Raw genomic sequence first — 17217 nt, forward strand, 5'->3', positions numbered from 1 at the left:
GTCTGCAGAAGAGAAGAGTGAGGGGGGATCTGATAGCAGCCTTCAACTATCTGAAGAGGGGTTCCAAAGTGTCTATTCTCAGTGTTGGCAGATGACAGAACAAGGAGCAATGGTCTCAAGTTGCAGTGGGGGAGGTCTAGGTTGGATATTAGGAAAAACGTTTTCACTAGGAGGGTGGTGAAGCACTGGAATGGGTTACCTAGGGAGATGGTGGGATCTCCATCCTTAGAGGTTTTTAAGGCCCATCTTGACAAAGCTCTGGCTGGGATGATTAGTTGGGGTTGGCCCTGCTTTGAGCAGGGGATTGGACTAGATGACCTCCAGAGATCCCTTCCAACCCAATCTTCTATGATTCTATGATTGCAGCCAGGATGATCTATTCATGGCCACTGCAGAAGCCATGGTTTTAGCTACTGAGTCTGCTGCATCCAGTCCCACCTCCAGTGGTGTTCTTGTGACCAGTCTGCCTTCATTGACTAGGGAAGAAAATTCCTGTCTAGTGTTCTCTGGAAGCAACTCTTTGAACTTTTCCATGGGGCCCCAGAAATTAAAAATCATACAGCCCCAGCAAAGCCTATTGGTTAGCAATACACATCTGCGAATCCCCTGTTGAATAATTTTTTCTGCCAAATACAGGCATCTTTTTAGTGTCCTTTGATTTAGGGGTGGCAGCTTGATGCCCTTGACACTCTCTCTAATTAGCTGCTGTCATGACTAATGAGCCCAGTGGCGGGTGAGTATATAGGTACTCAAGAACTTGAGAGGGCATATAATATTTTCTTTCTGCCCTTTTTGAGGTGGAAGGCATTGAAGATGGAGCCAGACACAGAGCCTTTATAGACTCTATTATTACCTTGTTAATTGCAGAGCTACTATGGAGGGACCCACCAATGATAAAAAATCAACCAGGTGATGTGAAGATTTCATGACCTCTTAGACCTATACACCTAAGTCTTCAGCCACTCTCTTTAGCAACTCCTGGTAAACTTTAAAGTCATCAGGAGAAGGTGAAATTGTTCCAGACAAAATGGCCTCATCTGGTGAGGATGAAGAGGAAGGCAAGACTTAGAGAGGTAGAATCTCCTCTACAGGTGGTTGCTCTGGCACTGGAACATCCTCCTGCTGCTCAATACCAAATCCAATACTGGACTCTGGGGATGGAGCTGCTTATGCATAGACTCAGGCCTTCCAGATGAGAGCATTGAGTGTACACAATGTGGGGAAGATCTGAATGTTGGGGGAAAACCCCAAGGGTTCTAAAATGGCCACTGATATGGGGCCACATTCCCTGAGAGTTGCCATTGGTGGTAAGTAGGAAGAGAGGATCTAGGTAAAGATCGGCAGGACCTGATTCAGGGTTAAGATATGTGGATACCACCCCTGAGTCTGACAAGGAGGATTCTCCTTCCTCTGACCAAGGTGGAGCCTATCCAGTTGTGCAAGGGATCTGTGCTAGAAGCGAGGTGATGAGCAGAGCCCCTCCATCATAGCAGGCTTCCCCTTGGATGGTATCGAAAGACCGCCTGTTTGGAAAGTGGGAAACTGCGGTACTAGTGGTGGAATCACTGACAGCAGTGCTGGGGGACCAGACTCTTGTAAGGACAGGGACAAAAGCAAAAAAACCCAAGTTTCTTGCCGCTACAAATGCCTCTGGAATAGTTGGCACTGAGATGGTCTCTTGTTGCAATGCCAAAGAAGTTGATAGTGCCTCTTCTGGCACTGGGCTTGACAATGCCCCTTGTGGCACTGAAACTGACTTTGCCGATTTAAGCACAGCTTTGGAGGAGGAGTGCTTAGGGTTTGGTGCACTCTATTCGACTCCTTCTCGACCCTCTTACCAGATGTAGAGTCCCCTGGCAGGTGACTATCTAGAAGTCTTGTACTTCTTCCTTAGTATTGGCGAGGGAGAATAGTGCTGGGATTCTGCTAACATTGAAGGTGAGCTTCTCATTGAAGTTGCAGCACTCAGCATTGGGTCAGACTGCCAAGTTTGGCTGTGGGCTGAGTGCTGCTTCCATCAGCAATAATTTCAGCTTGGCCTCTCTATCCTTCTTCATCCTAGGCTTGAACTCTCTGCAGATCTGGCACCTGTTGTTCAGAGCTGCCTCTCCTCTGCACTTCAGGCAGCTATTGAGTGGGTTGCTAACTGGAATAGGCCTGAAGCAAGAAGCACATGGCTTGAAACCTGATGACCAGATCATACCTTTCATGAATAGAAAACCCCCAAAAAAGGAAATGACAAGTCCAAAAATATTTTTTAACAATACTAAGAACTAAACTAATAATATATATACACACTATGTTACACAAAGGCTGAGAGAAGAATTGCTGTGGTATAGAACAGAGTTCAAACATGCACTGCGCCCAGTAAGAAGAAACTGAAAGGGGCTAGGGTGGCACTGCCCTTTATACCTGCATGCAGTGGCATCCGCCAGCAGGGGGAGCTCAAGCCACCAAATGGGTACCACTGAGGGAAAAAGTTTCCAATGGCTGTGTGCTGGGTGCATGGACACCAAGAGTGGAATGCACATGTACAATCATTCAAAGAAGAACTGAAAGATGATGAAGCAAGAGCCTGTCAGACCAATGCAAGTCCCACTCCAGGATGATAGCCACAGGGCTCTCCAAACTAGTGGTAAGGCATCTAATGACCCATGAGGCTCATGGGTGGTTGATCAGCAATATTATTGTTCTAGCTCACTGCACACTCCTGAGGGTTAAAACATGTCCTTGACTTCTCATTGGAACCACTTCTACATCTACAAAAAACACCAGATCAACCCAAACTTGAGATGCATTCTTTCCAATTTTGAAGTTAATCATAGGTGGTTGGGATTCTGGGATTTCTAGGATCAAGCTAGTTATCCTTGCACAAAGAGAAGAATTTTGTCCAGATGGACAAGAAAGTTTTGATTCCCTTACTGGGACTAGTAAGATGTTAATTAATCTTGTGAAGAAGACCTCAAGGCTCTGAAAGTTCCACAGAGAGACAAATGATTTGAAGAACTTGATAGAAAAGATAAACTTGCTGTTACCTAAAACATTCCATGTAAAGCAAGAGGTTAACAATAACAAAAGGCAGGGGAGAGCCTAACCATTGAACATATTGCTCTGTCAGAGGGAAGATTCTGGTGCGTGGAAGTAAAGGGTATGGTCTTGTCCCAGAGTTCCCTAGCAACGGTACTGAACTGCCTCCTATATCTCCACAGAAGGCACAGCTCAGTCACAAATCAGGGAGATGTTAGACTCCTGAGCATACTGAAGAGAAGAGCTTGCCTTCTCTGGGCTGACTACAGATGAAGGGTTCTTTAGGTCACACTAGTCACTGGGAGCAGTGAAGAGTCAAATAATAAGTTGATATGAACAACTGAGACAAAATTTGGGCATATGTCCTCAATGGAGGAAGCAGTCCTGACACCTGTCAATTCCACAAGATGTTTTATTCTATCAACAAGTATCACTTCAGGCTTCTATGAAACTGAGTTTAAGTCAGCAAATTTTCTTTAAGGATTCTATTTATCTATCTACTGGGAAAGCAAGGTAATCCAGCACATAGGTTCAATAAGAATGAAATGCAAAACTGAAAATGATCAGCATACTGATGGTACAACAGCTCATAAGCTTGAAATCTTCCCCAGTGACTTCACAAACAATCAGGCAGGTCAACAACATTTGACTATGGTAAAGGCTGCTAAAAGATCTAATTACATCATCATGTACATTTGACCTGTGTCTGTCCCCAGAAAGTTATCAATGCAGCTTTTTGTATCATAACTAGGTCTAATTTAGTAGATCAGTGCCTGATTCCATGCTGGTCTTAGACCTTCTAATGCTCCATATGAATCTAAAATCTGTTTCAGCTAAACCGTTTTTTAAAACAGTTGGGTCCTGTACTGATATTTTGGTTGATCCCTTCCTGGAAATTGGTGTTGGTCACAGAAGTGTGTTATGCAGATCTATGAGCATCCTTTATTACAGTGTCTCCAACCAGTTTTAAAAATGGTTCAGGTTGCCCAAGACTGGCTTACACTACAGCTTCAGCTAGTTTTAAAAGCAATTTAGTTATTTTGTTTTAAAACTGTTAATTTTGGGAGGGAAATTTCCATAGTGCAGTGATAAAGTAACATTAGAGTCTCATGAGATTTCTTCGGGGGACTATTAACACCTCTTCCACCTTGGTGTCCTATGTATTTGCCAAAAACTTGTTAATATATATTATACTACATATACTATTTATTTTTAAAAGAATCATACTTCAGAAGACTAGGGAAATCAGATAAGTCAGTGGTTGCATTTTTACCTAAAAATGTTATATAAAACTATTCCTTGCATTTATTCAGTTAATGCTATTACTCAAGTATATGTTTTACCATACCTTTTAAATGATAGGCCACAAACAACAGAGCAGTTTTCTTTACACTTAGGAATGGAAACTTTGGCTTTAAGCAGCCCACTTCATTCATAGCTTTTATTAAAGCAGTTGCTGTTCCCTAAAGATATAGAACAATTTTTTAAAAGACAATGTAGCAAAGATTTGAACACAGTATACCAAAATACATTAAAAGCCTAATCCTGCTGTCATTCAAGTCTATCTGTATAAGTTTTGATATACCATGGTGTCTGAGCATCTAAATCAATTGGAGTTTTGTCACTGACTTTAACAGGAGTAGAATCAGACCCTAAATAGTTATCTTTTCCATCCATACGTTATAGAGAAAAAAATGCCTCGTTAGTACTTACTTCAATAACACTTCCCCATGGCAAGTTGCCATAATGTTAGCCACACCATGTAAGTTTTATGTGAGTGTATGCAAACATTTGTACACAAACATGCATGGCCAGACCCTCCAGTGCAATGTAGCTGCTCTATTCTGTACTGTACTATTATCATAATCAGTTCATGAACCCCATTTAATTTACAGAGAGGATCACCCCAGAATAAGGGTGATCCTTCAATGGCACAGAATTGAAATAGGGATTAATATGTCACACACTCTCCTTTTTGCCAACACAGTATGGAAAAGGAGGCAAGCTCCTGAGGGCAGGGTCTGTGTTTTTGTTATGTGTTTGTACAGAACAGCACTAGACCATGATTCAGACCCCAAAGTGCAACTGCAAAATAAACAAAACAACAACAGGAATGCCTGTATGCCATGCCTGTCCTCTGTATCCTTGGCCCTTCATCACCATTATAGGCTGGCATAAATTAGAGCAGCTCTCTATGCACAAAGCAGTACCAATATTAGGGCAGTACAAAAGTCAGCTTTATACCACCTGTTGCATCCCACCTAAAATGGATTAGGGGGCAGATGATGGATTAGGGGGCAGATGACATGGTCATAGGCTTGTGACAAATTGAATGGGCATGGATATTAGCTCCATATGTATTTTATACAAAAACACTATGTATGTAGCAGTTATAACTCTGGGATAAATTAGACAGCCATAAAATAAACAGAGGAACCATGGAATAAATTTTATCATATTGTTCTGCAGTTTATCATGTATCTTTGATCACCTTACCTGAATTCTGCCCATTAATAAATCTCCCCAGGACTGCTTTACGATTACAAATCTCTAAGTAACTTCAAACAACTGCCATTTAAAAAATACTTGTAGTATCATCTCTTAACTGAAAATATGTATATTACCATGATTTTTATTCAATATCTATTAATAGATTTAAGATTAATATCACATTTTAAAATAAAAACCAAGAAACAGAAGACCTAGTATGATCCTATATTGTAGTTTAAATTTAATTTAATTTAAATTTAAGAAGCAAAAACTAGCCTGTTCAAGGTATCCAGTCAGGGGAAGAGCAGTAAGTAGAACTGGTTCCTTTATTGGAGGGAGTTTATGTGGAAGCGTCTGATTCCAGTACTTTTCTGGTAACCTAAGACACAGAAATTCAGTGCTTTCAAACCATAGAGAATATTAAACAATTAAAAGTTAAAATATATTAATAAATTCACCTCATAAACTTCTGGAGTTTTTCTTCCCTTTCAAAAATAAATAGCTTATCTCGATATTCCACAGCATACTCAATGGTGCCAGGTACCAAGGCTTCATATCTCAAAAGACAGAACAAGGAAGACAGTATATATTTTACATGGAATATGAAGCAACACCTGTGCTATTTGAGCACATTAAACATTGGGATTGTTCTGATCCAACAGGTCTACTAATTACAAAAACAACTGATTATGATAGTTCATGCTCTCAGCACACAACTGACAGAGCTACTCATAGCTCAAAATTTGAATCAGGTACATTGCCTCAATAAGGAACATGGGCCCTACTCTAGACTTGCTTGTAAACAACCTCCAACAGGGATTGTTTCTTTGAATGAGTATCTTTGAAGCGAAAAAGGGGTAGTGTAGAGCTGGCTATGTTGGCTCTACTGCAGCCACGGATTCTCCCACAATGAGTGAATCCTCAGCTACCTGTTTAGGAGAGTTTTGTGGCCTTATTGTGCGATACTGGTGGTTCAATTTGTGTCTTCTTAGGATGCCTGAAATTTGGGTGCAGTTTTGCAAATTAACAACTTGAAAACCCAAAGTAAATCTTGGCTGAAACCATGCAAACCATGCAAGTTTTGTTACAATAGAAAATAAGGCAACAAAGATCCCTTCCGCACAAGCTCTACTTCCCTCCAAAAGGCTCAAGCTCACCCTTTTTTTAGTCATCTCTGGAGAATATAGGGGAGAGAGTCCTATATGATTTATTATTTATTAAGTGCCATTAATATGCTTGGCACTGTACAAAATACAAAAGAAAGAACAATACCAGCCTCAAAACTTACAGTATAAGTACCTTCCCCAGTCTGTCCCCCAAAGTCTTCAAGAGGTAGCCATCTGCTTAACTCTCTTCCCTACTGCTATTTCTTTTGAAGCAGGTGTGTAGAAGCTGATGCTCTTGAGGATGCTCCACTAGCTGGCCTTACCTCATTCTGCTCATTAGAACTACTTCAGAGCACACCCATGTTAACAGAATTGCAAATTAGTAGTATATATCTTTCAGTCTCAGAATGAGGGCTAATGTGGCATCAACAACAGCTAAGCAGCAGTGCTTTTAACTCCCACTACTGCAGAAAACAAAGGACCAGTCATGTCACCAATCCTTAAAAGACACTTAGATCTTGAGGAGGAGAGAGATGACCTATTGGCTGCCCACTCACCTACCATACAAGAAAAAGATTGGGGTAGTGTCACAGGCTACCCTCTGAAAATATCAGGAGGGATGAAGGGCAGAAGGCTACTGGGGCCCACTAGAAAAAAGCTAAAAACAGGAGCAGGAGCTTTGGCTTCCTTGGGAACACAAACCTGTGCTGATTTAGCACACTTCATATTTTATGCAACCTCTTCAATGTTTCAGGTTCATAATTAGTCCAAAGCCAAGTGGGTTTCAAAAGTTTATATTACAAAAGTTTTGCAAAGGCAAAATGTAATTTTTTTCCTGTTGAAAACAGAACAGCAGCACTTTGTCAGGGTACTTATTTTTTTTTTTTAATTAAAATTTCTGGGAAATGTAAGGATTTACCTTTGTTTTTCATCTAGGTAAGTGACTGGACAATATCCTTGCATTTCAGCCTTTTTAGGGAATAGGGCCTTCACTTCTGCCATTGTCAGTTTCTTTGGTAGCATATCTAGTGGGGGAAGAGGATGGGGTGCTAATGGTGGCACATACAACTCTGGTGCATTCAAGAATTTCTGTAATAAGAGAAAATAAACTTTTGTAACATGAAAGAAACACAGCTTTATATAAACATTATACAAGCTATACCGGAAGTGGTTTATGTCATTCTGGCTCTGCTGCTCCTTCTTGCTACTTCCCTACCTTTAAAAGGACTGGTGCAGGACCTGCTCCTAGAAAAGCCATCCTTACTCCCACCCCACCCTTACTGAGGCCATTGAAGCCCTTGGATACTTACATCCAATTCCTCCTGAGAAGCCATTTTGTAATAGTGTCCTCGAAACTCTGCAGCAAACTGCAATGATGAGGTTACAGAGCAGTCAACCAGTTCACCCTTTTCTGCGAAGCTGACAGGACAGTATTGTCCAAACTCTCCCAGCCGAGACTGCAGTTCTTGGGGTGTGATACATAAATCAGCAATACTGGCTGCTTTCCCTGTCAATAATAGAATAAAACTTTATTTTGGAATGTTTAAACATTTTCCTCATGCAGTACAAAATGTTGCAGTTTTTGAAGATTATTTTCCATTGTAGAAATGCAACAGTTATACTCAATGATGAGAATCACAAATGACAATCTTTATAAATAGTTGGTTAATAAAATAACTAGGTTGCAAAATATTTTACTGTTTTATTTTGGTAATCTTTCCTTTAGCAATTACTTAAAATATACAATAGCTAATGTTGCAGGATGTTACACATGCTTAATTTATTATTCTGCTTTCTTTGAGGTATTCTTTTGCATTGGGGTGTACTGTTTCATTCCTCTGATGCAAAGGAACATTTCAATTGTTATTTGAATTCTTGACATGGATGAAAATGAGTTTAAATTAGGATGTGATAAAAGCTCTCATTTATTCACCCCAATCTTACAAACTCTAGGGTCTAGCTAACAGATATATTCCAGATCTCCTGGAATAAAGTGTCATCTAAAAAAATCCAAATTATATTTAAAAAGCCTGAATCTTAAATTATAGATTAAAGAGGAATTGAATATTATTTAGGTTATGACTAAAGTTTAGAAGACTGAAGTTTGGGTGCCAACGTGAGGGTTGTAACAGGAGAAGCAAAAGAGGATGTAAAATAAGCCAGCACATCTTTCCTCCACAAACATTCTAACTTAGATTGCACCATCCTCAAGCATAGCTGTGGCCAAATTCAACCCTGGTATAAAATGACACAACAACTAAAATGTGTCAGTTTATGGCAGGACTGAATCTGGTCCCCAAACAAAAGCAATTTGGTCGCCACAGAACAGCAAATCAATTTAAGTAACATTTGTTATGTACTCATACTAATACCAAATCAATGCAAATTATGTTACTTTGCCACTTACACCCCTCACACCCGCTACATTTGGAAGAAGAGAAAGTATCTCTCTTCTACTTCTGTATTACTGGATCTCAGGCACCAACTCTTATTCTCCCAATTGCCAGCAGATTTGTCTAAATGGGGGTGTCCCTTCAAAGAGGGCATGGATTTATTTATTTATTTAAACTTAATAAAAATGTAAAAATTGCACATGCATGCTTTGTATGCATACAGTCTTAAAAAACTAAATAGAATCAATGTACTCATCCCCCCCCAAATAGTAATCACTCCCATTCACTGTTCCCTTCCACTCAGTCTTCTCACACAGAAGATGCCTGGCAGTAGAGGCAGGACTTGCAGAGAGACCTTGTTATCAAATTCCATCCTCTGACAAAACATATTTGCAAGATGCTTCTGTACTTCTCCAGTGGCAGAATCTGTAACGCCTGCACTGAGTGGCAGATAGCAACAGAATCCTTACCAGCTGGTAGGAGAAGAGGAATCATATCGATCCTGGGGAATTTGAGGTATCTAACTCATAGACGACTGTTAAGAAGTCAAGGACCAAATAAAGCTCCTGTTTCCTGCTTTCCCATGACTCCTGGTTCCTTTCTTTCCAACCTCACCAACAAATCCTTCTCTCCCTCCCCCCGCTCCCCCCCCCCCAAAAAAAAAGAATTCCAGACAAAATAAACAAATGTTTTGTTAGGTTGAGTGTACATTTGGGTAAAAAACAAACAAACAAACAAAAAACCCCTAAAGAAAACGTTAGAGAGACAAAGTAGATGAGGAAATATCTTTTATTGGACCATCTTCTGTTGGTGAAACACAAACTTTTAAGCTACACAGCTCTTCTTCAGGACCTCTGTGTATCTCTGTGTTGCTTGAAAGCTTGTCTCTTTCACAAACAAATTGGTCCAATAAAAGATATTACCTCATTCACTTTGTCTCTCTAGTATCCTGGGACTAACACAACTACAACACCACTGCAAAAAGCAAACCTTGTAATATTAAACTTAATTCTGAATTTTCTGGGTTTATAAATGTATTTTTTAATTTATACCAGTTTACAAAACAAAACATCAGTCCTAGGCTTAGCGTCCTTAACAAGCATTGCAAATATATAAATATAATAAATGGTCTCTTCCAGTGGCTTCCATGATACACTATGCTGGCAATCACAAAAATATGAACAAATCTTCAACCCCCAAACAGATTCTACCCTACTACCTAACACCCCAAATCCTCACAAATTTCCTCTCTAGGAAATAAATGAGCCCTGCAGCAAATCCTGAGGTTAGCAAACTCGAATTACTTTGACCCAAGAGTTGTGGAGTGAGGAAGCAAATTTAAAAAAGTGCTAAAGAGCCTTACTGGAGAACATCTTAATCGCAACTCCCTTTCATATCAACTAGGCTCCAGCTCAACCAACTCTGCAGATCTCAACTGTAATAATATGTCACAAGATGAAAGAGGTCTCTTAAGGTTTGCCTGCACAAACTTTTAGTTTGTGGCAAGGTGGAGTGAGAGCCCTCTTTGAAACAGGAGTAGATTAAAGTATATTAACAAATTAATGCACATCAGCAGGGTGTACTGGTCTGCAGCAGGCTAGTGCGGGGTAGATTCATACTCCAGCTTGCTGTGAACTAAATGTTCATGTAGACAAGTCCTTAGACCTTGTCTACACTGGGAAAATGCATCTTAGAGCTTGTCTACACAGAGAAGTTGCACCAGTTTAACTTAAACTGGTTTAAAAACGGATCTACTGAAATTGATGCAAACTCTTTTTGTGGACACAATTTAAAACCAGTAATAGCAGTTTAGCTTGCATTGGAAAACTTAAAGGTGCAAACTAAACAGCTATAATTCAGGTTTAAATTGATTTTACAATGTCCACACATTAAACTGTATTGGTTTAATTAGGGTCACCTGGAACGTGGGTTTGCATTTGCATTACTAGCCATTAATGCACCTATTCTCCATGAATTTACCTAATTTTTTTTCACCCAGTTATATTTCATAACATCCATTGGCAATAAGTTCCACAGGTCGACTGTGTGTTTATGTGAGAAAGTGCTTCCTTTTGTTTGTTTTAAATCTGCTGCCTATTAATTTCATGACCCTTAGTTCTTGTGTTATGTGAAGGGGTCAATCCCACTTCCCTATTCATTTTTTCTATACCATTCATGATTTCATAGAACTCTATCATATTTCCCCTTAGTCCGTTCTTTTCCATGATGAGCAGTCCCAGGCTTTTTAATCTCTCCTCATATGGAAGCTGTTCCATGCTTCTAATAATTTTTGTTGCCCTTCCCTTTACTTTTTCCACTTCTAGTAAATCTTTTTTGAGATGGGATGATCAGTATGCAGTATTCAAGATGTAGGCATACCATGGATTTATATAGTAGCATTATGATATTTTCTGTTTTATTATCTATCCCTTTCCTAATAGTTCCTAACATTCTATTAGTTTTTTTGACTGCCACCGCACAGTGAGCAGATATTTCAGAGAATTATCCATGATAATTATCCTGGACTCCAAGATCTCTTTCTTGAGTGGTAACAATTAATTTAGAAACCATCATTTTGGATGTATAGTTGGGATTATTTTTTCCAATGTACATTATTTTGCATTTATCAACATTGAATTTCGTCAGCCATTTTGTTGCTCAGTCACCCACTTTTGTATTACCCCTTTGTAACTCTTCACAATCAGCTTTGGAATTAACTATCTTGAGTAATTTAATATAGTCTGCAAGTGTTGCCACCTCACTATTTACCCCCTTTTCTAGATAATTTATTATTATGTTGGACAGCACAGGTCCCAATACAGATCCTTGGAAGACCCCGCTATTTAGTTCTTTCCATTGTAAAAACTGACCGTTTATTCCTTATCCTTTGTTTTCTATCTCTTAACCAGTTACTGAGCCATGAGAGGCCATTTTCTCTTATTCCGTGACTACTTACTTTGTTCCCTTGAGCACTTTAACATAGTGCTGTGCATGTTAAAGTGCACTAGGGAACTTTTAGTGGGCACCAGCAGGAACTACATTAATGCACAACTCATTAGTAGGCTTTAGAAATCACACTTCTGTAGTGTGCATTGTCTCACCATGTAGACAAACTCACTGTTAATGTAAAACGATGTAGACAAGGGACTCATGTTTAAAACCAATAGCATTAATCATGACCAACTAACATGTTCAGCTTCTATCTATGCAAGTTGTGTTTTGCATCATATTAGATATCAGAAACTAACAAGTGTTATGATGCATATTCTCATTGTTGTCAAGATATCAGATTTTTTTATAAATACTATTTTCTTGTAAAACTTTTATTACTACTAAGAAATTGAAAAGTGCTCTGAAACTTAAATCCAGATTAAATTTTTTTGCCTGGGTATTATTGCTATGGACAATTTGAAGCAAGTTAAAATTGAATCTGAATGTGACACAATGGATTCCTTAAATTACAATTTCTTAAAACAAAGCAGAAAGCACTATTTTTAAACAGCAATTCTTCTTTTACCTTCTCTTATTCTTTCCAGATATATCTGGATCTGTTTAACGATCACTTGAACTTCCTCAAATATTTTGTTCCAGACCCACCACTTGCTGCGGAATGCATCAACCACACACCAGTTCTGATGCTCCTCCTCGTAGTAAGTCCTAATAGCATCAATTTGCTTTTTATAGCAGGAATTCTGGATAGCTAGAATCTGTGAGCTGTCATGTATAGGATAAGATGGACTAAAGAAAATAAAAAATAACAATGATTTAAGAAACAGCACTGATATAAGAAGAATCAAAAGCATAGAACACATATTTTTCCCTGATGACAACTATCTGATTGAATACATTAGAGTTCACTATCAATATTTTTTTACATTATGCTTATTGAAACTCTAAAACACTGTTGAGGAAATACAGCTGTTATTAAAAACATTGCTATTAATACAGAAAAAATGGTCTTTCATTCTTATCAATACACAATTCTGAGGAGCCAAGTGCATGTCCAGGAACAAAGCAAAATTCAGCAAATTACACTCTGTTTATTTCCTGACTTTAGCCTGAATATTTTTAAGAGGACATTTAGAATATTAGTTATTACATGTATATGGACACAGTGTAATAACATGCCTTTAAATCCTACTCTAAACAAAGACTTATGAGCCTTTTCAGATGGGACCGTTGGTATGGTGATAGGCACAATCCGGCATCCAGTATCTGAAATGGAAATTTATGATATCAAGGTCCAAAAAAGTAAAGTGAGCATCAGATTCTTGTTTGGAGATAAGGAGACACAATCTTCAAATATGTTTAAGGGAAATGCAGGCTCCAAACTCAGGAAATTATATATATTTAATCCAATTAAAAAAATGCAACTAATCTCAAACTGGGATGTTATGTAAAACTCTCAGAGAAATCTGGATTAGAATCTAGCTGCAAGTATTCTGAAAAGTATAAATATCTAGTTTGAATGCATAGACTATCCTGGTTCTTTATTCAAACAGTGCCAAAAGCATATATTAGGGATTTTTTTTAAAGCAACAAGATAAGGCTCTTTATGGAGTACTACCTTTTAGTAATTATTCAGATTGCACATTTGGAATGATTTAGACCTACAAAATATAGCTTGTTTGGAATTAAAAATGGGAGTTGTAAAAAACTCTTGCAAAAAGATAGTTCTAGGTTAATTTTTTGTGATGCAAATGAACAATTAAGCAGTGTAGTCATTTCTTGATGAAGCAAATAAAACATACATCTATGCCAAAAGCATTCTGGAATTATTTCCTGGAAACATTTCACCTAATAAGGACAAGGTTTTTATCCAACTTAATTTTTAGACTGAATGTTCTGGTTTTGTGGTAGTCTCTTCAGTTATAAACTATTTTATTTTAATCAAGAAAACAAACTGATAACTTTTGAGTTTTAAGGTTTACCTCATCAGAAAAACAAAGAACGGAGTGAGAAGTTTTCATTGAAAATTTTAAACTTTAGATAAATAACTTGTGTACTGTACTTTGAAAAAATAAAACATTACTCCTGACCTTTAAAAGGCCTACAGAGAACTCTTACTTAAGGAAAAGAGACAGATTATGTTAGAGACAGTTAAGTCTCAGTTTTACTGACACTAATAACTCTTGTGTGGATCAGTAATAAAATTCAGTAGCAAGGCTAGCACATACAGTTTTTGGTAGTCACTTTCAGCAGCATTCAGATGAGGGACATATGAGTACTTAGACTGATACTTAAGAGAGAGATGATAAGATCTACATGGATAAAATAATCATTCTTTGTGAGCATCACTACCTGTCTGTGCTTTCTTTGTCCATCAGCGCTCTTCTGAAAAGTTCCTTTACATCCACTTGTAACTCAAAGATTTTCACTGGAATTATTCTCATTGCTTCCAAGATGCTTACTTGTTTTCTTGTTACAGGATACCCATCAATAACAACTCTGTGTGCAAACAGAAACATAAATACAGGTTTAAAAAAACCCTTTCAGTTCCTAATTCACCATTAAGACTAAACAGTACATATCAAGAATATATTTTAATTACAGCAAAAAGGATACAACGGGCCTGGTCCTACATTCTCAAGTCAGTGCATGAGAGATTTGCTATTATTAACAACAATTAGCAGCAGTATTATAGTATTGTTCAGAAACCCCAGTCATGATCCAAGTACAAGGGGCTGTACAAATGTATAGGAAGACACATCTCCATCCCACAGAGTTTACAATAACATTTAATACAAAATACAAGAATTGGGTGTATCAAAAACTGGAGGAAGTGTGGGAGGTAGGCCAAGCATAAAAGCGTAGGAAACACATGGTTACATAGCCTGGTTATGTGCACAACCTGATGGTTCTGAGTAATTTAAAGCTGGAGTTTTAAATGATGAGATCTCATCTATTTATTTATAGCTATCCACAATCCCCACTAGTCCTCACATAATTAGTGACTTGACTGGAGGAGGGTTAGGTTCCAAAGAGATAACATCTAAATCAACATCTAATACTTAACTCAAGGTTTGCCTAATTCATATTGAAAAGGAATCATAATTGTCACATATTAGACATTGGTGGGCCAAGATACACGAAAACATTCCAACACCTACATATCAAAGGAAGCTTATGCAATCCAGATTTCAAAGCTCAAAACTGCATGTCAGAAATCAATTTGGTATTGCTTTGTCCGGTGAGAAATCCCCTTCTTTGGGAGAGAGCACCTGGAGCTTGTGGGAGAGATGAAGAAATGGGATGATTTTTAACTTTGGTCAACTTGGCAGGTGGTTCCATTCTGGGGACAGACTCCTGGAAATTTGGGTCCCATAGGGTTAAGGGACAAAAGTCAGATTTTATTTGCTGGCTGTTCCTAAAAAAACAAAATGGGAGCATTGAACTGTCAATTTGCAGTAACAGAGAGAAAAAAACTGGTGCAAGGGCAGAAGGGGTATAGTCAACTCCCAGAACCCTATGGATAAGTCTGAGTTGCCACTGGTATTTGTAGTAAGAAGTGCGGTCCTTGTGTCTCAGACTGGGGGAGATATCAGGATTGAGAAAGAAACAGGAATTTTCAGTGTACAATGAAAATACTGTCCTTTTGGTTGAAAAAGTGACTTTCAGAAAACATGAAATATTAAAGCTAAAGGAGGAAAGTGGAATATTCTTGCTTGACAATTGTAGAAAATCATGCTTGAAAGTTCTTTTTGAAGACAGAAGTGGAGAGCCTGATTTGTGCTTTGGACAGGACCAAAGTGTAATTTGTTAATGAACAAATTTTCAGTTCCATTCAGGTGTTTTATTGAAACCACCTTTTTCATTATGGTTATTCAAATCACTGCTTATGAAAGGAATGTTATCTTACAAAAACAAAACAAAACAAAAAAAACAGACAAACCTCTTACCCAGCAGTACTGCACACATGATCCATCAGAGCCACTTCTAGAGCCTGGACAGCCAATTCATCAGGTGCAGTCAGTCCTTTATGAAGATGCCACTTTAACATAAGTGCCAGCTCACTCTCTGGCTGATTGTTTAACACTAGTCGTATAGCATCTCCCATAGATAAGCGCATTAGTCCATAGACACTTGCAAACTTCTTAGCAACTGAAAAATATTGTTTTTAACACTCAGCTTTCACTTAGACATCAATGCAAGACAATATTTTGTTCACTTTCCATAAAACTATGACTTTCATAACGTAGGATAAAAGTAGTATGCTACCGGTACAGAGCCAGGACACAGGACTTCCCAAACATGTACTTTAAGTGAAGCTTGTTCATTTTTACAGTATGTATAATTTAAAAAGCATTAATATCCAATTAATATTGACACTCAACCCCCAAAAGCAATGTCTGCATTACTAAAGCTGTCACTGCTTAGTACAAGTCCAAGATTGAAATGGCAGGTACAAGATGTTGCTTCTCAAATATTAAAATGCAGTGGCAGACCTACATGTCTGGAACTTGAAGAGTACTTTTCCATTCTATGTATGGCAGTAAACAATACCATTAGATCATCACTTATATGAAAATTAAATTAATCCACAATATTAAAAAAGGTAAATAAATTGATAATTGCCATCCTCTTCTTATATGTAGTTGAATTACTGTACTACATTCTTGGTGTGATAGATGGACAATTTGTAATAAAATGTTAATATGAATTTAAGGCCAAACTTAGCTGGTGGTTAGTGTTCTGCACTATTATGTAAGTGACTCTACTTTTGACTAAAATTCTGCTTTGTTGGATGCTAGGTTTCGCTGGGCTTTACAGTTCTGTAGAGACCCTTCATCACTGTCCCCCAAGTAGCTGGGGGGGGGGGGGGAGGAGTGGGCAGGGGGGAAGAAATATGATAAAAGGATTTTGGTTAAAATAAACAAATACAAAACATCTAATTTTGCATAGATTTTTAAAACTTTGTGGTTACAAAAACACAACAGACAACAAAATCAGAAATTACAGAATGATGATGGTCACAGAAAATGGCAAACTGTACATGAATAATTTTAGGAGAATTTCAGTTCTATCAGTTTGTCGATCAGGGTGCCCCAATCTCCTACTAATATTTAGTTTAAAAAATGACAAACATTGCCATTTGCCAATTTATTTAATATAGTATTTTCCTTGCACTACAGGGTTATATGGACAATAAATTAAAAACTATTTCAATACTGTGGAAAAGGCATGCTCAGTTTCTGGGGAAG

General features: G+C 38.2%; 1 protein-coding gene across 1 annotated transcript in view; it reads right to left on the reverse strand.

Annotated features, from left to right (window-relative positions):
- The window catches only part of AK9 (adenylate kinase 9), a 168975-nt gene that overhangs the window by 8833 nt on the left and 142925 nt on the right, over window positions 1–17217 (reverse strand). Inside the window, exons 34-41 of the mRNA XM_067546583.1 lie at window positions 15916–16117; window positions 14318–14464; window positions 12534–12754; window positions 7934–8130; window positions 7543–7712; window positions 5976–6074; window positions 5794–5896; window positions 4376–4490 (exon numbers count right to left, since the gene is read on the reverse strand). Coding sequence (XP_067402684.1) covers window positions 4376–4490; window positions 5794–5896; window positions 5976–6074; window positions 7543–7712; window positions 7934–8130; window positions 12534–12754; window positions 14318–14464; window positions 15916–16117 — 1254 coding nt within the window. The remainder of the gene's footprint in view (window positions 1–4375; window positions 4491–5793; window positions 5897–5975; window positions 6075–7542; window positions 7713–7933; window positions 8131–12533; window positions 12755–14317; window positions 14465–15915; window positions 16118–17217) is intronic.

Source organism: Emydura macquarii, unplaced genomic scaffold (assembly GCF_026122565.2).
Source record: "Emydura macquarii macquarii isolate MOO-44397 ecotype Brisbane River unplaced genomic scaffold, CSIRO-AGI_Emac_v2 contig_1146, whole genome shotgun sequence".
NCBI classification, from domain to species: domain Eukaryota; kingdom Metazoa; phylum Chordata; order Testudines; family Chelidae; genus Emydura; species Emydura macquarii.